General features: G+C 55.0%; 6 protein-coding genes across 7 annotated transcripts in view; 3 read left to right on the top strand and 3 right to left on the bottom strand.

Moving 5' to 3' along the window:
• Positions 1-400: 400 nt before the first annotated feature.
• On the top strand, positions 401-3,169 carry PTSG_00900 (alanine-glyoxylate aminotransferase 2-like 1; the record flags this gene model as incomplete). The annotated part of the gene is made up of 2 exons (XM_004998312.1): positions 401-2,488; positions 2,843-3,169. The coding sequence occupies 2 exons, from the start codon at positions 401-403 to the stop codon at positions 3,167-3,169; spliced, it is 2,415 nt and encodes an 804-aa protein (XP_004998369.1).
• A 583-nt stretch (positions 3,170-3,752) lies between these two features.
• Positions 3,753-7,284, bottom strand: PTSG_00899. Of its 2 annotated transcripts, none has more exons than XM_004998311.1 (8): positions 7,060-7,284; positions 6,364-6,854; positions 6,049-6,166; positions 5,699-5,837; positions 5,235-5,306; positions 4,855-4,933; positions 4,579-4,638; positions 3,753-4,384 (listed from the first exon to the last, which is right to left on the bottom strand). In XM_004998311.1, the coding sequence occupies exons 2-8, from the start codon at positions 6,553-6,555 to the stop codon at positions 4,307-4,309; spliced, it is 738 nt and encodes a 245-aa protein (XP_004998368.1). In that variant the 5' UTR covers positions 6,556-6,854; positions 7,060-7,284; the 3' UTR covers positions 3,753-4,306. The 2 variants fall into 2 exon arrangements, with proteins under 2 accessions (XP_004998368.1, XP_004998367.1); XM_004998310.1 differs by having other exon boundaries at positions 6,364-6,434.
• Positions 7,285-7,771: 487 nt separating this feature from the next.
• On the bottom strand, positions 7,772-10,302 carry PTSG_00898 (U3 small nucleolar ribonucleoprotein IMP4). Its single transcript, XM_004998309.1, has 10 exons — positions 10,270-10,302; positions 9,997-10,105; positions 9,731-9,814; positions 9,458-9,558; positions 9,274-9,336; positions 8,954-9,023; positions 8,619-8,773; positions 8,331-8,425; positions 8,072-8,142; positions 7,772-7,940 (listed from the first exon to the last, which is right to left on the bottom strand). The coding sequence occupies exons 1-10, from the start codon at positions 10,270-10,272 to the stop codon at positions 7,840-7,842; spliced, it is 852 nt and encodes a 283-aa protein (XP_004998366.1). The 5' UTR covers positions 10,273-10,302; the 3' UTR covers positions 7,772-7,839.
• Positions 10,283-13,030, top strand: PTSG_00897 (uncharacterized protein). The gene is made up of 7 exons (XM_004998308.1): positions 10,283-10,455; positions 10,687-10,828; positions 10,999-11,130; positions 11,368-11,475; positions 11,856-11,951; positions 12,209-12,304; positions 12,595-13,030. The coding sequence occupies exons 1-7, from the start codon at positions 10,313-10,315 to the stop codon at positions 12,790-12,792; spliced, it is 915 nt and encodes a 304-aa protein (XP_004998365.1). The 5' UTR covers positions 10,283-10,312; the 3' UTR covers positions 12,793-13,030.
• Positions 13,017-15,013, bottom strand: PTSG_00896 (exo-alpha-sialidase; the record flags this gene model as incomplete). The annotated part of the gene is made up of 3 exons (XM_004998307.1): positions 13,017-13,776; positions 14,007-14,201; positions 14,583-15,013. The coding sequence occupies 3 exons, from the start codon at positions 15,011-15,013 to the stop codon at positions 13,284-13,286; spliced, it is 1,119 nt and encodes a 372-aa protein (XP_004998364.1). The 3' UTR covers positions 13,017-13,283.
• Positions 15,014-15,022: 9 nt separating this feature from the next.
• PTSG_00895 (uncharacterized protein) overlaps positions 15,023-22,814 on the top strand; it is a 10,473-nt gene continuing 2,681 nt past the window's right edge. Inside the window, exons 1-24 of the mRNA XM_004998306.1 lie at positions 15,023-15,193; positions 15,347-15,512; positions 15,756-15,884; positions 16,098-16,210; positions 16,488-16,588; positions 16,790-16,944; positions 17,184-17,320; positions 17,500-17,604; positions 17,782-17,905; positions 18,209-18,323; positions 18,550-18,644; positions 18,782-18,901; positions 19,131-19,301; positions 19,536-19,635; positions 19,788-19,867; positions 20,054-20,118; positions 20,413-20,496; positions 20,755-20,844; positions 21,067-21,186; positions 21,377-21,471; positions 21,591-21,810; positions 21,967-22,029; positions 22,199-22,354; positions 22,694-22,759. Of these exons, the coding sequence (XP_004998363.1) occupies positions 15,458-15,512; positions 15,756-15,884; positions 16,098-16,210; positions 16,488-16,588; positions 16,790-16,944; positions 17,184-17,320; positions 17,500-17,604; positions 17,782-17,905; positions 18,209-18,323; positions 18,550-18,644; positions 18,782-18,901; positions 19,131-19,301; positions 19,536-19,635; positions 19,788-19,867; positions 20,054-20,118; positions 20,413-20,496; positions 20,755-20,844; positions 21,067-21,186; positions 21,377-21,471; positions 21,591-21,810; positions 21,967-22,029; positions 22,199-22,354; positions 22,694-22,759 (2,559 nt within the window). The 5' untranslated portion in view covers positions 15,023-15,193; positions 15,347-15,457. The remainder of the gene's footprint in view (positions 15,194-15,346; positions 15,513-15,755; positions 15,885-16,097; positions 16,211-16,487; positions 16,589-16,789; positions 16,945-17,183; positions 17,321-17,499; positions 17,605-17,781; positions 17,906-18,208; positions 18,324-18,549; positions 18,645-18,781; positions 18,902-19,130; positions 19,302-19,535; positions 19,636-19,787; positions 19,868-20,053; positions 20,119-20,412; positions 20,497-20,754; positions 20,845-21,066; positions 21,187-21,376; positions 21,472-21,590; positions 21,811-21,966; positions 22,030-22,198; positions 22,355-22,693; positions 22,760-22,814) is intronic.

Here is a 22,814-nt window from a genome sequence, read left to right as displayed (position 1 = left end):
GTGTGTGTGTGTGTGTGTTCGTTCGTTCGTTGTAGCTGTTCTCGACTTGTGCTTGTGCTTGTGCTTGTTCTGAGTGCAAACCACACCATTTGCAATCGACTGTCAAGTAAGCAAGGCAGGAGCACCAACGCAAATACAACCACACAACACATATACACACACAACAAAAAAAAACAAGCAAGCACGCGCACGCACACACACACATACACACACACACACACACACACACACACACACACACACACACACACACACACACACACACACACACACACACACACACAAAAAAAAAAAGCAAGCACACCCAAGCACACGTATTGTTCGAGGCACTCCTCCCACAATCACACATTTTCTGCGCATTCATTTGCAAGACCACAACCACCAAAACAAAGCAAGGGAGATGGTGGTGTGTGTGCTTGCGTCAGCGATTGGTGCTGTGGTGCGCATGATGCAGGGCGCGTGGTCGCGGGCTGGTGTTAGTGCCGGCGCCACGACGGCACTCACCACAGCAGCACCCACAACCATGAGCGAAGATGACCCGATCGGCGATGGCCTTGTTCCGAGCGCACCACCTGACACACACTGCCCTGCACACCCCGTACTTGCCAGTGGTGGTGCTGATCGTGGTGGAGGCAATAGCATGCAACAACACCATCAGCACCACAACGCCAATGCCTTCCTTCCTGGCGCCTTTGATCGCACCTTTGACCTGGGCTCCCAGCCGCCGAAGGTGCTTCCAAAACCAGCAGCACCAGTGCTGATGGCAGCAGAGCTTTGCGACCTGGAGCGGGGTGGCGACGTGGCCGTTGGTGGCCCCAATGCTGATGATGATGACCACAGCAACCACCACCTCACACGCGAGCAGATGCGGCGCCGATCAGAGCTGCTGTTGGCACCCTATGCATCGACAACCGCCGAGACGACCATCCCCGCGGACGAGCTGCTGGCGCGTCGCTTGCGCTGCATGAGCAGAGCCCAGAGCGTCTCCTACGCCAACACCGACCCGCTCGTCATCGTCAAGGGCCATGGCCAGTTCCTCGTTGATGTGGAGGGTCGCTCCTTCCTCGACACACGGAACAACGTGTGCCACGTCGGCCACTGCAACAACGCCGTGGCCAAAGCCGTCCAGCGCCAAGTGCACACGCTCAACACCAACACGCGGTACCTCCACCCGCACGTGGTGGAGCTCGCGGAGCAGCTGCTTGCAACCATGCCCGGCCCTCTGCGTGATGACGCCGTCGTCTTCTTCGTCAACTCGGGGTCGGAGGCAAACGACCTGGCACTGCGCCTCGCCCGCTGCCACACCAAGTGCAGGGAGACAATTGCCGTCGAGCACGGCTACCACGGGCACACGTGCGCTGTTGTCGCGTGCTCCCCTTACAAGTGCCGCCACCCGCGCTTCCAAGAGCCCTCAGACCACAAGACGCGCACGCACGTCGTTCCGGCACCCGACACGTATCGCATCCACCCATCGATCAAGGCCGCATATGATGAGCGATGCATGCATGCATGCATGCCCACGACCTCGCCACACACCACTGCCACAGCAACAGCCACAGCCACAAAGGTAACAACAACAGCAACAGATGCGACCGTCATCAGCGACAGCAGCGATGGTGGTGGTCGTGGTGGCTCTGGGGCGAACGCCACCGGCAATGCACATGCCAACGTAAGCTCTGCAATGAGGGATCAAACCAATGCAAACCGCACCAACACCACTGACACCATTGACACCAACAGCACGACAGCAACAGCCGCCCGTGTCAGCAAAACACCTCTGCCACCGCAACATGACACCGCTTCCGCACGACTGTCCCCGTCACCATCGTCCGCATCGTCATCTCGCAGCTCAAGCGTGGTGGACACACGCGAGGACGAGGAGCTGTTGGGAGCGCTGTATGCGGAGTCAGTGGAGGCAGTTGCACGGGAGCGGGCAGGCAAGCTTGCATGCATGATTGTTGAGTCTGGCATGTCGGTTGCTGGCGTGCTGCTGCCACCGCCTGGGTACCTCAGCCGCTGCTTTGCTGCTGTCAGGGCCGCGGGCGGTGTGTGCATCGTTGACGAAGTGCAGACGGGATTCGCACGGCTGGGCACCTCGTATTGGGCGTTTCAACTCCACAACAAGAACGAGAGCAGCAACGACAGCCACGACAGCCACAACAGCAGCAACGGCAGCAACGACACCACTACTGCTCTGCACAAGGACAATGGTGGTGATGGCGGTGATGATGGCGACAACCACGGCACGCATGGTGACGATGAAGCAGACACCACGACGCATGCCGCTGTTGCTACCCATGACCCTGCGGATGATGACGTGATTCCAGACATTGTGACGGTTGGCAAACCATTCGGCAATGGCATGCCCCTGGCGGCGGTGGTGTGCCGCAAGGCCATAGCCGCCTCCTTTGAGCGCGGCCCAGAGTACTTCAACACCTTTGGCGGCAACCCTGTGTGCTGTGCTGCTGGCTTGGCGGTGATGGAGCAGGTGCGCTCGCTCAACCTTGGCGCGCGTGCAGCGTATGTTGGCGATGCATTGCGGAGCAGCCTGCGTGCACTGGCCAAGCGGCTGCAGCGACAGTATGGCAACACGACGATGAGTGACAGTGCAGGAACCGGTGCACAGACACGCGCGACTGCCGTGCTGGCGAATGATACTCACACGTCATCATCATCGTTGAGCGGAACACCTGCAACCACAACAACAACTGCTGCTGCATCATCATCATCATCATCATCATCATCATCATCATCATCATCATCATCATCATCATCATCATCATCATCATCATCATCATCATCATCATCATCATCATCATCATCATCATCATCATCGTCAAAGACCACGGCAGATCACGCAGGCCGCTGCTTCATTGGTGACATCCGTGGACAGGGCCTGTTTATCGGCATTGACTTTGTGAACGACACACACACACGGGCGCCGGGGACGCGAGAGGCATCATTCGTGTGCACACGTTTGAAGGACGACCACCACATTTTGACGTCGCTTGACGGGCCTGGCGACAATGTCATGGTGATCAACCCGCCAATGGTCTTCCCGCTTGTGGATGTGGAGCGTTTTGTGCGTGCGCTTGAGAGGGCCATACACGCGTGTTGGCAGCACCCCGCTTCGGCGTGGAGAGCCGGTGCGGAGGTGACGCCAACGTGATGCGGTTGCGGTTTGTGTGTGTGTGTGTGTGAGTGTGTGTGTGTGTGTGTGTGTGTGTGTGTGTGTGTGTGTGTGTGTGTGTGTGTGTGTGCTGATTTGTGTGAAGCGATAATTAATCCCTGCGTCTGTGCCCCCCTCCCGCTGGTGCCTCTTCCCTGTACATGTTCGGGTATTGATGATTGAATCTGTTGCGTTGATTGCCCTCAATTGTGTGAATGACCAAACAGTGTGATCAGCTGTTTCGTGCTTGCCATCCTGTGCTTTCTGCCTCGCAACATCCTTTGTTCTGTGTTGGGTTTTAACTCTATGGCCCATTTCATGTGGCAATCCATTCATGCCATGTGTCACTTTGCTTTGTCCTCTTTCGCTTGAGTCGCATGCAAACACTAAACAACAACAACCAGCAACAACAACAACAGCAACAACAACAACCAGCAACAACAACAACAACAACAACAACAAGAACAACAACAACAACAACTCGTACGCACGAAACGAACAAGCACACAAGTCACCACCACTGGTCTTGGTTCGTAGCACTCACGCACCTGTCAGTTGGCCGCACCAAGCAAATCCAACAGCACAACACCCAATCGTTTAATGACGAGCAGACAAGCTGCGTGCGTGATGCTATGACACGGCAAATGGAAGTGTATGTGTGTGGAGCTACGTGTTGAGTTGTGTGCGTGTGTGCGTATCCGCGCGTGTCTGTGGGTTTCATGCATGCAGAAGAACCAGCACCAACATAGGGCATTCGCATCACACGCGTCACAGCAACAGCAACAGCAACAACAGATGCATGATGAAAAGGAGGAAGAGATGTGGGGAAGGACTTGCACGGCTTACACAAGCCATGCGCGTGTGGGGCGGTGAGGAAGCGTGGAGGTCAGGAATGCATGGAAGAGGAAGAAGATGGAGGGAAGACGGGAGAAAGAAGAGAGGAAAGGAAAGGAAAGGAGGGCTTTAAGATGAAGCAACAGCAGCCAGCGCAAATAAGAGGAAAGTGGAAGAGCAAATCGATTCGAGGAATAAAGAGGTCGAGACAAGAGATCCACGCGCGCGAACACGTACACACTCGCACGGTGCGTTTTCGCGTGGGTGTGCGCTTGCATGTGCGCTTGCATGTGTACGGTTGCCTCAAATGGACCTGTTCTCGATTGGTTGCACCACGTGGTTGGCGCCAAAGTTGTTGTCCCAAACCTCCTCGCCACCACTCTGTTTAACGGATGGCATGACAGCACGTATGTGTGTGAAGGTGGGAGCCAAATCCCCGGGGGGGGGGGGGGCCGAGGTCAGCAAGCTTCAAGTACAAGCACACACACAGACACACACACAATAAGCACAAGCACACACACACACACAACACACACACACACACACACACGAACCCACACATCGAGTGTACTCACGCGCATGCAGATTGCAAACTCGAGTCGCCCGTGCTCGTTCTCGGGCAGAGGGATGCGCGTCTGATCATTTGTGCATATGTTGCGCGTGTGTGTGTGCGCGCGTGTGTGTGTGTGTGTGTGTGTGTGTGTGTGTGTGTGTGTGTGTGCGTGTGTGTCATGGGTATGTAAGCTGCACTAGCAAAAAGGGCCACGTTCGACTGCGTCGTTGCCACTTCTTGCAACCCTTCACGTCAAACATTGAACCAACGTCACGTGCACACAGACAGCAGCACTGACCCTGAAGAGCTGTGTGCTCGGCATCATGCCAAGGCAGTCGCTGCAGTGGCGGGCCTTTGCGTCGTTGTATGTTTGCCAGCTGGTGCGAGGAGGTTGGAGCCGCGGTTGATTACATGCATGCATGCATGCATGCACATGAACATAAATATGCAGGTGCAGATGGATAACATGTGCGGGTGCACGGAAGCGCGTGGCACACACAGTAAAGAAGGGAGTTGGGTGAGATAGGTGAGTGGCGTTGTAATGCACAAGTGAGGACCAGTAAGATGCGGTTGCACGACTGACATTCACGCCATCACAACATCAACCGTTCTCCATCCAACACATGCGCTTCCTCTGCGCTCCACCGGAAGCACGCTGCACCTTTTGCTGTTGCTCACCCGTCGGTTGTGTATCGGACGAAGCAGTCAACGTCACCGCGGTCGTACACGGTGTTGGGAATGCGGATCAGCCTGCAGGCAGTCGTGATGTGAAATCGCACACGTAAAGAACACACACATACAACAAGCATGATGAGATGCAAAGGGGCTTGGTGGACATGAAAGCGGCGCAACAAAGCAAAGTGGGCGTGCATGCATGCACGCGTGCATAGCATGCGCAGAGTGCGACGCAATGTAAGAATAGTATCGCCGCGTGATGCGTCGCCTCAGGCAGCGAACACACGCACAACACCCACGCACAACACCCACGCACAACACCCACGCACAACACCCACGCACAACACCCACGCACATCGATGCGCACAGCCACACACACACACACACACACACACACACACACACACACACACACACACACACACACACACACACACACACACACAAACGCGCGAGTGCTTGCTTACACTTTGATGTCTGGGCGGCGAAAGTGAACAGTCTGGAGGGCAACGCCCTGCTTCTCTGCAGCCTGCATGAGCTCGTCGGGGGAGGCGGCAACCCTGGTCGCGAGCATCCAGTCCGGGTCCTCCCCAATCTCATCAATGTCTGCAACAGCAATGGAGGGAGTGTTAATGATGGTGTGCGTGTGTGATGAAACGGTGGAAAGGCTTGTGTGTGTATGCTCAATGAATGTGCCCACATCCATACAGCCGCGCACACACACCAACCAAGACAACACGACGAATGTTTGTGTGTGCGTGCGTGAGTTTGCGTGCATGCACGCATGGACACAACACGCATGCGTGTGTACGCGTACGTGGCTCTTCGTCGTCAGAGGTCTCGCCAATCTGCCAGTGGCGGTACTCGACGTGCTTGAAGGAGGACGAGCGACGCTTCACAGGGATGGCCTGTGGATCCTCAGAGCCAGGATCCATCTGCACACACGAACACACACACGCACATGAACACAAGGACATGTTAGGGTATGAGGACAAACGAAACATGGTGGATGGTGGAAAGGCGTGCAAAGAAGAGAACCACGCGCACGCACACGCACGCACGCACACGCACGCACGCACAGGCACGCAAGTACGCACACTCACAGAAACAAGACACAACAAACAAAACGTACCACCAAGTTCGTGGTCTGGTAATCCTCGGAGGTGCTCATGGTGCCTGGCTTCACGAACCGACGCGTGGGGTCTTCCGGTTCACCAGATGCAGTGGGGTCGTTTCGTTTGGAGACGTACATGCGCACGAGGACGGCAACCGCGGTGGGGATCAAGACAGCGAGCGCAGAGAGTTTCGTGAAGCGGTCCAGCATGGAGATGTGCGCAGGGTACAGAGAGACAGAAATGAGTGGTCAAGGTCAGGAGAAAGAGGGAGATGCGCCAGACAAGTGGAGAGCGCACGCACACACCCAGCAGCTGTTTGTGGAAAAAGCACAGGTTGTGGGGGGAGGGTGGAATAGAAGTGTGAAGCAATCGAGCTGAGAAATAGTGGAGCGAGAGCAAGTATGGGGAAAGAAGTGAAGCAATCGCCGAGATGGCCAGAGCAAGAGCAAGAGACAGTAAGTGTGTGTGCGTGCGTGAAACACCGACACAGCGGCGCAGAACGAAGTAACTGAGTGTGTGACGATGATGATGGTGATGCGAAGGGCGTAAGCAAGCAAGCAAGCGTAGGGGTGCGTGACGCAGGCGTGGCGATCAACAAGACGCAAAGGAAAGGAGAGGGAAAGGAGGGAGGGCAGGCAGACACACGCGAAATCGGGCTCGATGCGACTTGGACAACACAGGCGGCAGCGAGGGGGTGGATGTTTCACACTTACGTTGGCTGAGTGGAGACAGGTGGTGAGTGAGTGAGTGAGTGAGTGAACAATGCGTGTGTGTGGATGGAGAGTGAGAGATCGGAGGAGGCGTGCAAGCAACAAAGCGATTGCTTCTTTTCGTTCTCTTGCTTGCTTGCTTGCTTGCTCACTCTCTCACAGTTCTGCTTTGCTGACTGAGCCTTTTCAGTTGCCGAAAAACATGTAAACTTTCATTCACATTTCCCAAAACGTGATGAAATGTGGTTGGGTGCGTTTGCGCTGTTGGTTGGTGTGTGTGTGTGTGGTGGGGGTGGGGGTGGTGGTGTGTGTGTGTGTGTGTGTGTGTGTGTGTGTGTGTGTGTGTGTGTGTGTGTGTGTGTGTGTGTGTGTGTGTGTGTGTGTGTGTGTGTGTGTGGTTGGTGAGTGTGGCTGTGATATGGCACGGCTCGCCATCCCTTGGTTCACATCACTCGCTCGGCTGGTTATTGCTTGATTGTGGCGCAATGAGAGGCCATATATGATTTATGGAACAGCACGTACAACAAACACACAACGACTGCAACCAACGAAAGCAGTGATGTGATACGAAACAACACACTCATACACGCTGCTGCTGCTGCATGGCACAACCAGGCAGCCAATCGAGCAAAGCGAGCCAGTGTGCAACGTAACAACCGAGCACACTGCAAACCAAGGCAGCAAACAACAACAACAACAACAACAACAACTTAAACAACAACAACAACAACAACAACAACAACAACAACAACTTAAACAACAACAACAATCACACGAGGAGGGCTAGAGGAACGTCCTCTTCTTTGCCGTGTTCATGTATGGCCTATACACCCATTCTGTATCTGCATCGTCCTGATCCACCGTGCCTAGCTTGATGTGGTACACTGTCACGATGCAGCAGCGTAAGAAGGATGAGAAGGAGCAAGAGAAAAAAAAAGCAACACGGACCGCTCACACATGCACCACGTGCACGCACATCTATCACTGCCCAACATACACACACGTACACACTTACGTTTCATCTCGAAGCGCGGCCCAATCTCTGCCAACTCAACCTCCTTGCCCTTCTTCGTGTACACGTGATGCCTGCAGGCAATCGTAAAAGAGAAGTTGGTTTGGTAAACTCGCACCAGTGAGCATCACGCGAGCGAGGACCACTTGGCCTAACTTCACAGTGCCCGCCTTTTCAATACAGCACCACAACCTCACAGCCGCACAACACCACATTGTAGCGAAAGCATCCCACCACCGTCTCCCCATCTCTTCTTGCGCACCTGAACGAGATGTAGTCGCTGTCGTTTGCAAATGTCATGACGCGCCGCGTGTCATCACGCGGGACCGGAAACAGAAACTTCAGGATCGACGTCACCTGCCCACGAAATGCGCCAAATGTGTGTGCACGTGTGTGTGTGTGTGTGCACGTGTGTGTGTATGTGAGTGCACGTGTGTGCACGTGTGAGAGAGAGAGAGCTTGAGCGAGGACACGATCAACGAGGAACAAGTGCGGCAGCGTGAGAGAGTTCAACACACACACACACACACGTATAAAGGGGACAACGCACCCGCTCGCCAAGCGGTGTGGAGAAGCCGTGGAAGATGAGGTGCGGGTTTGCCTCCGACATTTTGCCCGGGTCCTCAATATCGTGGCGCATCACCACGTTGCTCAGCGTAAAGTATGCAGTGGGACCATATGGCATGTGCGACACAATCAGCCCATCTGTTGTGTGCGTGTGCGTGTGCGTGTGCGTGTGCGTGTGTGTGTGTGTGTGCGTGTGTGTGTGTGCGTGTGCGGGCACTCCGAGGTTCACAGCGCGCAAAGAGCCACGCCCCCCCCCACACACACACACACGCGTGCACACGACAGTACAAGCGACATCAGCCGCAGCAGCAGCAGCACCTGGCTCGCCGCGACGCTCGTGCACGATGATGAGATCCGTCACTTCAATGTCCCGACACACTTGCACCAGCTGTCAACATGGTGGTAGTGGTGGTGGTGAATCGGAGATGTAGATGAGAGGAGCAGGGTTTCTGATCGGCATCAAATGCTCATGCATGTGTGTGATGCAAGCGCAGGCAACGTTTCAGACACACACGCACACACGCACACACGCACGCACGCACACACACAAAAACAAACACACATATACACACGCACAAACATGCACATATGGTGACACAAGAGCACAGAACGGACACAGTGTCCTCATGCACACGAACCTCTTTCAGGATGGTGCCACCACGGTTAAGACGCTGGGCTGTTGGAAACAGCAACTTCATCTCCTGTGTTCATTCATACAGTCGCATGTGTTTTGGTGAGTGATACAACAGCCGAGACTTGAGAGACCACAAGTACACAGCGATGGAGAATAGAGATCTGGTGATTGTTGGTGCTGCTGCTTACCTTTGTGAACTGCTTTAACCTTGCGCTGGGATCACGGGAGGTTGTGATCATGATGCGCGGATCCTCAACACCCGCCTTCCTGTACTCGTCATCGCGCACATCTGCGTAACAGCAACAAGTTCAACACAGTGAGTGAGAGTGTATGTGTGTTTGAGTGTGTGTGCGCGCGCGTGTGAGTGTGTGTGTGTGTGTGGGTGAGCGATCCTACACAACCAAATCGCAAATTGCACAGCATAACGAGCTCGAGCGTGACTGTGGACAGCAGCAACCAACCTGTCTTTTGTTGGTCATCCAAAGCAAGGAGGCGGCGAAGCTCGGGCTCCTCTCCCCGGAGTTCCGTTGGGATTGGCTTGCCAGCTACAATGCCGATTGTTGGGCAGGTGTGCACATGCATGTGTGTGGGGGGGGGGAGGTGTTTGAATGCGCGGTTTCAAACGTGGGTGAGCAAGATTGCGCGACCACACCACAAGCATTCCACACACACAAACACACACAAAAGCACATCCACACACAGCCACACAGAGAGGCACGCATCGCACCTTCGAGGGCTGCCTTGAGCGCGCGCTTCTTCTGTTCAATCTCATGCTGCTTTGTTTGCTGAGCCCTCTTGAAGAGGTACTCTTGCCTCTCACGAATCTGTCGTCGCAGCTACAAGCACGCACGTACACACACACACACACACAGTTGTTCACAAGCAGCAAGCAAGCAGCCACAGTATGTGAGGCGTTCAAGTGGGAGCAACACACCCACACAGACACACACACACACACACCACGCACGAACAGCACACGCCGCAACACACACGTGCTCACCATCTTGGCAGGGTGCAGTTGTGAAGATTTGCTGAAGATATGAATGAATTTTCGGCAAACCTTGGCAAAGCGATACAAGCAGATCAGCAACAAGGGCAAGATGGCAAGCAAAGCAGAACGGCAGTTCATTGCCAATGGCATCGCAGCCAACATCCGCTGTGATGGCCGTGATCTCCTGGATCGAAGGTATGTTTGGGGTGTGTCTCGTGTGTGTGTGTGTGTGTGTGTGTGTGTGTGTGTGTGTGTGTGTGTGTGTGTGTGTGTGTTGAATGGTGCTGTATCAACAACAGCTGCTCTTCTCCTGCGCTGTGGCTGTCCAAGCTCCACCATGTCATCCTACACCCACGTTCCACATCCACATCCTACACCCACGTCCCACACCCCACATCCCCATGCGTGTTCGTTCACACGCATCAGGCCACTCGAGTTGGAGACTGGAAACATCACAAATGCAAACGGATCGTCACGAGTACAGCTGATGGGCACGGATGTGCTGGTTGGCGTGAAAGTGGAAGTGGCAACTCCAACAGACGACCGCCCCGACGAGGGCATGCTCGAGGTACGGTGTGACTCTGTGTGACAAAGAAAACGTGCATGTTGTCACGTGTGAAACGCCTGTCGCTGCGGAGTGATGCTCGAGATGTGGCTGACCATGCCGAATGCCGCCCAAATCTGCGCCACACCCACAATGCAACTCACATGATGCACCTGTTTGCACATATGTTGCAGTTCTCCATCAGTTCTTCAAGTGCAAACGCGACAGTCGCCGCATTGGATGCAAGAACAGCAGATAAGATGACGCGCTCCCTGGAGTTTCTGGCTGAGCAGCTGCAGAAGACATCACACGCCCTCGACTTGAAGGTGCGTGTATGTGTTTATGCGTGTGCGTCAGTGAATGTGCATGCGTTTATGTGTGTGCGTCAGTGTATGTGGATGTGGATGTGTATATGTGTGTGTCATTGTATGAGTGTGTGTCAGTGTGTACAAACGTTTTCACCACCACACGCGTTGCTTTGCCTGTGCCAATGCTGGTGTCGCAATCCCTGGCACCTCACCATGCCTCCATGTGCTGTTGTGTGTTGCTGTGCGCGCGAGCAGAAGTTGTGTATCCTGCCGGGCAAGGCCGTGTGGTGCGTGCGCGTGGACGTGCTGGTGCTGCAGAGCCTGGGCGGAAACGTGGTGGAGTGTGTGTTCCTCGCCATCAAGGTCTGTGCTCAACCCCATGCCGTCCCACTGCTCGAACCCGATGAGAAGCAGCATCCGTGTGGGCTTCGCACGGGTTTGAAAGCAGCTTTATGCTGGTTTTAACCCCTTTGTTTCGCTTATGCGCCACCTCCAAACTCCAACTCACAGCGACGTGTGTCTGTGTGTGTGTGTGTGCATGTGTGTGCGTGTGTGTGTGTGTCTTCTGTGTGTCTGTGTGTGTGTGTACGTGTGTGTGTCTTCTGTGTGTATGTGTGTGTTTGTGCGTGTGTGTGTCTTCTATGTGTGTCTTCTGTGTGTCTGTGTGTGTGTTTGTGTATCTGTGTCTGGTGCCTGTGTGTGTGTGTGTGTATCTGTGTGTGTGTGTGTGTGCGTGTGTGCAGGCTGCGCTGCACGACACGACCATCCCCAACTGCACCCTCATCAAGGACAGCAACGGTGAAGCCGTGGACTTTGACATCTCCAGCAACGCTTACGACGTGCGCCACGTGAATTGTTTGTTGTATTTGGTGTTTGCTTGTGTTTGTGTGTGCATGTGTATGTCAATGCATGCACATGTCAATGCATACACTTTCACTTTCTTTCTTCCCTTTCGTGACGTGTCATCCGCACACAACGCACGCACGCACACACACACACACACACACACACACACACACACACACACACACACACACACACACACACACGCACACACACACACACACACATGTACACCCCCTCCCTCACGTGACAGGTGTCTCCGATTGAGGGTGTTGCTGAGTTTCCTGTCATCCTCTGCTTCGGCATCATCGGCGCCCGCGTTTTTGCTGATCCGCTCTTTGAGGAGGAGGTGACACATTTGCACTCCTGCCTGGTGTTGTTGCTGTGTCTGTGTGTCTGTGTGTGTGTGTGTGTGTGTCTGTGTCTGTGTCTGTCTGTCTGTGTTTGTGTGTCTGTCTGTGTTTGTGTCTGTCTGTGTCTGTCTGTGTTTGTCTGTCTGTCTGTGTCTGTCTGTGTTTGTCTGTCTGTCTGTGTCTGTCTGTGTTTGTCTATCTGCACTTGCGTCTGTATGCCACCCCCACCCCTCTTCCTCACCGCCCAGCGTTCCCCTTCCTCCCTTCTCTCCCTCAACTCCCACAGGAGTGCGCAGACGCGTTTGTGCTGGTAGGCGTGAGTGCGAGCGGGGCGGTGTGTCTGACGCAGCAGGTGTGTGCTGGGCGTGGCGTTGATCCCACGACCATCATCGAGGCAGTGGACACTGCGCGACAGGCTGTCAAGGGCGTGTTGGAGGACACGGGCTGTACACACACCAGCATCTGCAATGCCGATGGGCAGTAGTCGCGGTGATGTGGGATTGAATGGTGGTTATCGGTGTGCTCGTTGAGAGAGTCAGAGGATTGGCAACATGCATGTTTGCATGTGTGTCTGTGTCGTATGTGTGTCTGTGTCTGTCTGTCTGTCTGTCTGTGTATATCTTTGTGTGTGTCTGTGTCTGTGTGTGTGTGTGTGTGTGCATCTGTGTGGTTGCTGAGTGAAGCGAAGTTGTTTGACAATGAATAAACGAGAGTCATTCGTGTATGCCATCTGTCACATCAGGAAGTGATGAATAACAACCGTGCAGCGAACAGTAAACTCAAGTGATCAAGCGATCAAGCAAGGAATAAGGCATCTTCATGTGTGGGTTCACAATGTCATGTCATGTAACAAATCTACGCACGTGCATGCTCGCGTGCTCACAAACACACACACACACACAAGTATGCTCACGTACACATTACACATACACACGTGCGCAGCACACCGTCAAATCACACAAGCCAGCAAAAGCATCACATGACGACAAGGAAGGAGATGGCTGTGGGGACGAAGACAACGCGGAGGTCTGGCGAGCGCTCATAGAGCATGCCGAGCTGGCCCGTGGGCAGAAATGCCAGCGCAGAGTAGCCAGATGGGCCCTTGTCCACAACACGCAGCGGCGCCCACGTTGCACCATAGTCCGTGCTGTGGTGGAGGGTCATGTTGTATCGCAGAGTGGTGGCTGTGGGCCCGCTGTAGTACAGCGTGTCGTTTGTCGGCGCGCGCACAGTGCTCCCCTCGCACCCGTCCACAGGCTGCACGAGCGTGGTGGCAAGCGCCCCGTCGTGTGCATATGTCTTTCCGCCGTCATGGCTGGATATGAGGAAGCGGTGGGTGAGCATGGTGCGGGCGTTGAAGATGAGGGTGCCGTTGAGCAGCTCGGCGGCCTGGTTCTCGTTGGAGAACTCGTCGCCCTCGTGCTGCTGCACCTGCGCCCCAATGTGCCACGTCGCGCCTTCGTCATCGCTGTTGTGGGCGTGGAGGGGGCGAAAAGCGGGTGAGCCGAAGCGTAAGCGATGGCGTGTGGCACACATGTATTCAGGGCGCCACAGTACACACGCGCACATTCACATACGCAAACGCAAACTCACACGCGCACCTCACGCACTTATGTTACAACACACAAACACACAACACACACGTACACCACAACTGTACTCACGCCCTTCCAACACGCAACACACACACACGCACACCTGTACATGACGTGGATGTGAGTGAACTGGCCGTCGTCCCAGTGCGGACCAACGTTGTCGTAGTATGCGGGGATGAGCACGCGCCCGGACTGCAGATGCAGACCGCCCGGTGGACCGAGTCCAACCCAGTGCCATGACGGATCAACCGCGTTGGGCACATGCACTGGCGCCGACCATGACAGGCCGTCGTCGTCGCTGCGTGATTGAAAGGGGGTGAGGAGATTGGAGGTTGGTGAGAAAGCACGTGGAGAAACAACGACACGCAACTGCAACAGCGATCGTGTGGTGTGATGGGATTGCGCAGGTGCATCTCCAAAGTGTCATCGGTGTTCACGCACGCACGCACATACATACACAAGCGCATGGAAACACAGTTACACGCAGCTGCATGCAGTTGCACGGTCCAGTTGCACGGTCGTGTGTTCAGCACACACCCAACACACACACACACACACACACACACACACACACACACACACACACACACACACACACACACACACACACACACACACACACACACACACACACACACGCACACACACACCACAAGCAGAGCACAGTGCACAGGCTTACGAGTAAGTGAGGAAGATGTTGAGGTTGTTGCGGCAGTGGGGAAGAAGGATGCGGCCAGATGTGCGAAGAACAACCGGCGCGGCGTTGCCGATCACAGCGCCGGCTTCACGATGCACGACCTGCAGCCTGGACCACGTGCGGCCCAGGTCCGTGGACCGCTTCATGACGAGGTGTGTCTCCGCATAGTCGGAGCAGTTGCTGACGCGTGCTTCGCCAAACGCCAGCAGCGAGCCGTTGCCTGTCACGACGAGGTCTGGGATCTTGATGCAGTAGTACCCTTCCTCCCCAGCCTTGAACACATCCACCAGCTGCCCACTTGGGAGCCCTGTCACTGTCGTTGTCACAAAAAACGACAACAGCAACACGACATGGGCGAGCACAGGCACTGTGTCGCCTCCTCCTCCTCCTCCTCCTCCACACTTCCCTCTCATCATCATCAGCGTCATCAGCGTCCAACAACAACAGTGAAGCAAAACCAAGCAAGCAAAAAGTCAAACACACACACACACACACACACCCACACACACACACACACACACACACACACAACAGCAACGACTTTAAACGTGTGCATTCGCTCCACTTCGCTGCGTGCGTGTTTTGTCCCACCAGTAAGAGCAACACAGCCTACAAGCACCGCCCTGGTCCAGCCTGTCGTGTGTGTGTTGTTGTTGGGGAAAGAGAGACGCACTCGCTGTCTGTCTTCTTGACCGATCACGCACGCACGCTCGCTTGTTGTTGCCACTCACTCACACGTTCAACAGACTGCTGACTGAGGGAAAGCATCGTGTGCCTGGCCTCGTTGTTGTTGCTGTTGGTGTTTCCCCCCGTCCGCACCTTGCTGTCAACCAGGCTGAGAAAACCGAGGAGGAGCCATGGTGCGCCGCGGCAACAGTGTCACGGACACGACAGAGGCCTTTGAGATGCAGCGTGAGTTGTGTTGTAGTGTTGTGTTGTGTGCTGTATTGTGTTGTGTTGTGTGTGCAGTGTAGTGTTGTGTGGTGTGTAGTGTTGTGTTGTGTATTCTCTCGAACCATGATAAACCAATGTGCTGGCCACCACAACTTGCGTGCTCACGCACACACACATAACCACACACACAACCACACACACATAACCACACACGCACATAACCACACACGCACACACGTCTGCTTCCCCTTTATTGCACAGACAACCCTGACCCTGTTCGTCAGCCGAGCATGCGGTCCCGCTCGGGGTCGAGCAACCTCCGCCGTCGATCGATGACGGAGCGCAAGGCATCCTCCAACGCCCAGTCGCGCCAGTTCGAGCGCCGCAGAGGTATGGTGGTGCCGCTGGCCGTGTCGGTGGTGCTGATGGTGGTGCTGGTGGTGGTCTGTGGTCACGCGTCTTTTGGATGTGATGCACACGCTCGCTGTGGGTTCTTCGCTTTTGCTTTGCACCCTTTGCATTTCACACACGCATGCACACATCAACACGCTCACTGACAACCAACACACACACACACCAACCCACCTCTCACACCGACTGCAGCGGACCAGGTTCGCATCTGGAGTGAGAACCGGCCGTTCTTTGCGGCCAAGGCGGGCCTACTCAAGGTCCTGCAGAAGTTTGAGGAGTCCAGCTTCGCCTCCCATGAGGAGCGGGTACGTGCAGTTGCACGTGCGTGCGTGTGTGCGTGTGTTTGTATCTGTGTGTTTGTTTGTGTCTTGTGTGTGTGTGTGTGTGTGTGTGTGTGTGTCTGTCTGTCTGTCTGTCTGTCTGTGCCGGTATCTCTCTCCCTCTCTCTATGTGTGTGCCTGCATACGATTGAGTGTGGTTGGGTTGGTTGCCACCGTGAACCTTATTCCGCTGACGTTTCCCTCGCTCACGACACGCCACACACGTCTTCCCCTCCCCTCTCATTGCCGTCCCCCGGGGCAGGTTGACTTCTACGTGAACAACCGCGACCCCGTTGGCGCGACGGTGCTGCACGTGACCATCCTCTGCGAATCCCTCGATGTCGCCAAGTACCTCATCAAGACGTGAGTCGACCCCACCAACAGCGGTGTCGGGTGTCGCGCTGTGTTGGATGGCGCATGTGCATTACATGCCGCCTTTAGCCTTCCTTGTTCACCTGTTCCCATCTCACAAAACACGCACACACAATATGCACGACACGTGACGCACAACACACGCAACACACGCACACAACACAACATACAATTCACATGGTGTCTGTGCAGCTACGGCGCCAAGCTTGTGCGCCAGCCCTACGAGTCCACCCCACCCTCCCCCTACGAAGGAGAGACCGCCCTGCACCTGGCCATCGTCAAGCGCCAATATGAACTGGCCAAGATGCTCGTGCAGTACGGCGCCGACATCAACGCCCACACCACAGGTGCACCCACTGCCCCGCGCTGTGGTTGTGCCTGTTTGTGTCTGTTTGTGCTTGTGTATATGTGTTTGTGTGTTTGTGTCTGTGTGTCTGGTTGTGCTTGTCTGTGTGTCTGGTTGTGCTTGTCTGTCATGTACGTCATCATCGTGGCGATGGTCGGGCATTGCGCGTGCTGTTTCTTCACTTACGACTCGTGTTCGCCGCCCCATACGTGCACGCATTTTCCTTTGCCTTGCCTGCAGGCACGTTCTTTGACCAAGAGATCTCTGTGGACAAGGGCCTGTACTTTGGCAGCACGCCGCTGCACTTTGCCGTCTGCTCCGGCGATCTACGCATGGCCGAGTACCTCCTCAACCACAACGCAGACGCCTCCCTCCCGGTGTGTGTGTGTGTGTGTGTGTGTGTGTGTGTGTGTGTGTGTGTGTGTGTGTGTGTGTGTGTGTGTGTGTGTGTGTGTGTGCGTGCGCGCGCGCGTGTGTGTGTGTGTCGTACAATGCCATTCACAATACCCCTGCATTCGGCGTCTCAACACTTCAAACCCCCCCCCAATCACGACAGGATTCGTACGGCAACACGGCGCTGCACTTGTGCGTGGTGTATGAGGACCAGGCCATGTACGACCTTGTTGCCAGCCGCGACCAGGCCTTCGAGGGCAAGCTGAGGGTGCGCTGACGCTGATGTTGATGTTGATGTCATCGCCATGGTGCCATTTCAGAATTCCCCTCGCCTGAAGAAACCTGTGCGCACAACAAACACCGCGAATATGTTCTCACCCCCTCCCACACCCTGCGTACTCTCACCCTTTGCTTCATCCCCCTCTCCTATTATGACTTGCGCCAGGTTGCGCGCAACAACGACGGGCTGACGCCACTGAAGCTGGCTGCCAGTCTTGCCAGCGCCACCATGTTCAAGCACATCCTCCACCGCAACCGCGAACTCAACTGGGCTTTCGGACCCATCAAAGGTGCCGTAGTGTGTCTGTCTGTCTGTCTGTCTGCATGTGTGTGTGCGCGTGCATGCGTGCGTGTCTGTGTCTGTGTGTGTCTGTGCATGTATGCGTGTTTGTGTGTGTGTGTCTGCGCATGTATGCGTGTTTGTGTGTGTGTGTGTGTGTGCGTACGTGCGTGCGAGTTTGTGTGTGTGTGTGTGCGTACGTGCGTGCGAGTTTGTGTGTGTGTGTGTGTGTGCATCTCAGCGCTCTCTCAAGTGCACTTTGTTCCAACTCAACTTCATATCCCTCTCCCACCTCCGTTTGTTGGATGCGCAGAGTACCTGTACCCGCTGAAGGAGCTCGACAGTGTGGAGAAGGAAGGTGTTCTCGACATTCTCGTGCAGCATGGGTCTCTCGAGCACGCAACCCTTCTCAAGCTCCCGCCGCTCCAGTAAGCACCTCGTGTCCGTGTGTGTGTGTGTGTGTGTGTGTGTGTGTGTGTGTGTGTGTGTGTGTGTGTGTGTGTGTGTGTGTGTGTGTGTGTGTGTGTGCCATTTCGTGACAAGCCGTGGACAACTCAAGGCAGCATGAAACATCTGCAAGCCCTCTACCCCTCGTATCTCACCCTTCAATCCATCAATCCCTCATCCAATACCCTGCGGTGTTGTTGTGTCCAGCGACATGCTGGCGGAGAAATGGTCCCGGTTTGCCAAGTTTGCCTTTGGCTGTTTCATCATGATCTACATGGTCGTCATCGCCTGCCTCATTGCCGGTTCGTTCCACCGCCTGAAAGCACGCGCCCGCTGGCACTGCCCTCCTGTAATGAACGCCCTCTGCTGCCTTTGTGCGCTGCCAAGGCCGCCTTGTTCACGTCCCATCTCACCACCATCACCACCATCACCACCACAGCGCTGTACCTGACCCAGGAGCCCAACTCGTACTCGTCCACGCAGGATCTCGCCCGCCTCCTCCTCGAAATCATCGTCGTCTTCTGGGTCACCGTCGACACCGTCGCCTTCGAAATCCCAGGTGCATTTGCTTTGTGTGTGTCTGTGTGTCTGTGTGCCTGTGTGCCTGTGTCTGTGTCTGTGTGTCTGTGTCTGTGCCTGTGTCTGTGTGTGTCCCTGTCTGTCCCCTCCCCCAACGCACACACACACACACCATCCATCAACCTGCACTCTGCTGTCCCACATCCTTGTGCTGATCACCACGCCCTCCTCACCCCTCTCCCCTTTGTCTTTTCCTTTGTTGTGCACAGAGCTTGTGCGCTACGTGCGTCACGGCATACGCCCGAGCCAGCTGTATGCCGGGTCGTTTGTGTTTGTGATGAGCAACTGGCTGTTCCGCGCCATGCTGGTCATCTGCATTGTTCTCCGCGTCAGCGATGCCCAAGCGAACGTCCAGCGAACCTTCCTCAGCTTCCTCGCAGGTGCAGTCCCGTGTGTGTGCGTGTGCGTGTGTGTGTGTGTGCGTGCGTGTGTGTGTGTGTGCGTGTGTGTGTGTGCGTGTGTGTGTGTGTGTGTGTGTGTGTGTGTGTGTGTGTGCATCCGTCTCCCATGTTGCCACCCTGCCGCCCTGACGACATCGTTGCTGCACATGCGCCTTGCCCTCACCACCACCGCCGCCGCCACCACCACCATCACATCGACCTGTCCACGGCCAGTGCTTGGCATGCTGTATCTGCTGCATTTCGCCCGTGGTGTGCGCGCATTCTCCAAGTTCATTCTCATGACCGAACGCATGGTCATCGACATGCGGTTCTGGTGCGTACACGCAAGTGGTGATGACTGTCTATTTGTGACATCCATGTGTGTGCTGTCTGTCTGTGTGTGTGTGTGTGTGCGATGCTCCTCTGTGCTTGATGCACTCGCATCTCACATTCACTCCAACACCATGATCATCACCACCACGTCAGGACGATTGTGTTTGCGGTGGAGCTCGTTGGCTTCGCCCTCGGCTTCCAGCTCCTCTTCAACAACCACGACCCGCACACTGGTCGGCACGCATGTCGCTCTGTACTGTTCTGTGCGCTCGCGTTGCTGTTCTGTGTTGTTCTGTGCTCTCGCTTTGGTGTGTGTACTCGCGTCGTTGATGCTCTCACACACCCCCCCCCAACCACTTCCACCACCACACCTGACTCAACCCCCACCTCTCCCTTTACATGTGTGCTGCTCGCACCAGGCCCGATTGACCTCGAGACGATGTGGATTGGCATGTTCACCCTTGTCAAGTGGACCATGGGCGAGGTGCGACCATTGTCGTCATGTTGCTGCTCTCACTCCTGCGACTGCTGTCGCGTCTCTTGCTGCTACATATTTCTCTTCCTTGTACTTCTTTCGTTATATGCGTGATACCGTTTCCGCTCACACCCACCTTGCTGCTTTTCCACAAGACAATTTCACAACGCGCCTGCGTGTGATGTATTCATTGCTCCACACCTCACTTTGTACACACACATTCGCATGCACGCACACATAACACCCTCACACACCCTCACACCCTTACCCACGCTGCTTGTCCTGCCTTGCTCGCGGCGCCAGTTCAACTTCACCTCCAATGAGGTTGAGGTCTCTATTTCGCAGCCCGCATCCTACATCCTCTTCATCGGATTCGTCATCCTCTCCGTATGTTTGCACCCACGAAAATGCACCCGTCTCTGTGTGTGTGTATGTGTCTGTCTGTGTGTGCGTGTGTGTGTTGGTTTGTTTGTGTGTGTGTGTGTGTCTGTGTCTGCGTCTGTGTGTTGGTGTGATCGTGTTCCCATCTGTGTGCATGTGTGTGCACTCGAGTACCATATCTGCTGCTTGTCTTCAGTCCCTCACCCCAGCTCTTCACACGACCCCGGCAACTGCTGCGTGCATTTCCCCCCTCAACCGCAACAGTCCACTGTCCTGTTCAACATCCTCATTGCTCTCATGACATCGACCTTCCAAACCTACGACGCGGAAGCAACCACCCTTTCCACCATGCAGGTGCTGTGATTCGTCTCTGCCTCCATGTTTGCTTGTCTGTGTCTGTGTGCGTACGTGTGTGTCTCTGTGTGTGTCTGTGTATGTGTCTGTGTGTGTGTCTGTACATGTCAGTTCCGCGTCTCCGCGCTCAAAAACAAACCAACCCCCTTACCTGCTTCATCATCATCACCAACCACCACTGCAACAACAACAACAACAACAACAACAACTGCCACCACGCAGTGGGCGACGACGATTATCAGCATCGAGTACAAGCTGCGTCGCATTGGCGTCTACAGCAAGAAGTGGCGCACAGGAACACCTGGGGAGGACTGCGGTGGCCGTCCAAACGAATTCTACAAGGTGCGCGTGCACGTACTCGCGCGCGCGTGCGTGTGCGTGTGTCTGTAAGTGTGTGTCTATGTGTCTGTGTGTGTCTATGTGTCTGTGTGTGTGTCTAAGTCTGTGTGTGTGCGTGCAATCACAGCATGCCCTGCTTGCTTGCTCGTCCTCTTCGCCCACACTGCCGTGCTGGCCTCCATCGCCACTGCAGGTGACGCTGGTGTACGATGCGCCAGACAAGGCAAAGCGCGACAGCGAAGGCGGTGTCTCTCCCACAAAGCACGAAGCCAAGAAGCACGTTCCAGGGTACGCTCGTGGCATGCACATGTGTCTGTGCACGTGCATGTGTACATGTGTGAATGCGTTACCTGTCAGCATGCATCCGCACATCTGCCCTGTATTCATTCGCCTTTTATCCCCACCAGATACCCGAGCACATACCACGACCGCAACGTGGACCGGTGGGACACCATCATGCGTCGGGTCAACAGCGACAGCCCGAGCGGAAACTACATTGAGGACTACTCTGAGATGGTGTCGATCTTTGAGCTGTATGAGGTGATGGAGCAGCGAAGCGTCAATCGTGAGACCGCCGCTTTTATTCTTCAGGACCTCGTCTTCAACAACGCCCTCAACCCAACAGAGGTGCGCAACAGCTGCCGGCAGTGTGTGTGTGTGTGTGTGTGTTTGTGTGTGTGTGTGTGTGTGTTTTCGATGTTCAACCTTGACACCACTGTCCTTTGAACCCACATGTGTGTGTGCGTGCATGTGTGTGTCTGTGTCTGTGCGTGCCAACAACAGGAGCTGAAGAACACGGTGCTGAAGGCGTCGCAGGTCGTGGCCGCGGAACTCGACCCGGATGGCGTACGTGATGATGATGGTGGTGGCGGTGGTGGTGATGATACGCGACACCATTGGCTGCTCTGCTGCTGCTGCAATATTCACCCTTTTGTGTGTGTGCGTACACGATTGCCCATCACACCCTCAAGCACTCACACTCTCACACACACACACACATCCCTGTCGACGACAGGATGATGACATTCCGTACGAGACGCTGGCGACATTCTGCCGGCTGAGCCGCATGTCGCTGATCCAGCGCAAGAACAGTTACGAGACGCGACGCCACGCCCTCATCGTGGTCGACTGCCAGAACGATTTCACCGCAAACGGCGCCGTCCCCGTCACGGTGCGCTGGCGGCGTTGTTGTTGTTTAAGTTGTTGTTGTTGTTGTTGTTGTTGTTGTTGTTGTTGTTGTTGTTGTTGTTGTTGTTCAGTTGTTGTTGTTGTTGTTGTTGTTGTTGTTGTTGTTGTTGTTGTTGTTGTTGTTGTTGTTGTTGTTGTTGTTGTTGTTGTTGTTGTTTAAGTTGTTGTTGTTGTTGTTGTTGTTGTTGTTGTTGTTGTTGTTGTGTGCATTGTGTGCGTCTGCATGTTGTGTTGTCCCCCTGTTTCGCTGTTGCCTGCATGCTCCTTGATTGCTGTGTTCTCAACGTGTCCTTGGGCGCCTCTCTCCCTTCTTTCGCATCAGGGCTATCACAAGCGCAACGTCATCAACCAAATCAACGCCCTTCGCGAGCAGTTCCCCTGGGACCTGGTGCGTTCACACACGCACGCACACACATACACACATATACATACATACACACACA

Source organism: Salpingoeca rosetta (genome assembly GCF_000188695.1).
Source record: "Salpingoeca rosetta unplaced genomic scaffold supercont1.2, whole genome shotgun sequence".
In the NCBI taxonomy this organism is placed as follows: Eukaryota; class Choanoflagellata; order Craspedida; family Salpingoecidae; genus Salpingoeca; species Salpingoeca rosetta.
This window is presented reverse-complemented; position numbering and strand designations above follow the sequence as displayed.

Bases quoted from the DNA above. Each gene is read 5' to 3' on its own strand.
- PTSG_00898 (XM_004998309.1), bottom strand. The intron at 9,559-9,730 runs GTTGGTTGCTGC...GCTGTTACGCAG, and splicing joins GGATGACCAACAAAAGACAG to ATGTGCGCGATGACGAGTAC. The intron at 9,337-9,457 runs GTAAGCAGCAGC...GAATGAACACAG, and splicing joins GGTTAAAGCAGTTCACAAAG to GAGATGAAGTTGCTGTTTCC.
- PTSG_00897 (XM_004998308.1), top strand. From the start codon at position 10,313: ATGAATTTTCGGCAAACCTTGGCAAAGCGATACAAGCAGATCAGCAAC. The intron at 10,829-10,998 runs GTACGGTGTGAC...CATATGTTGCAG, and splicing joins CCGACGAGGGCATGCTCGAG to TTCTCCATCAGTTCTTCAAG. The intron at 11,952-12,208 runs GTGCGCCACGTG...CTCACGTGACAG, and splicing joins TCTCCAGCAACGCTTACGAC to GTGTCTCCGATTGAGGGTGT.
- PTSG_00899 (XM_004998311.1), bottom strand. From the start codon at position 6,555: ATGCTGGACCGCTTCACGAAACTCTCTGCGCTCGCTGTCTTGATCCCC. The intron at 4,934-5,234 runs GTGAGCAACAGC...TCCTCGCACCAG, and splicing joins GTCCGATACACAACCGACGG to CTGGCAAACATACAACGACG. The intron at 4,385-4,578 runs GTGAGTACACTC...TCCGTTAAACAG, and splicing joins AGTTTGCAATCTGCATGCGC to AGTGGTGGCGAGGAGGTTTG.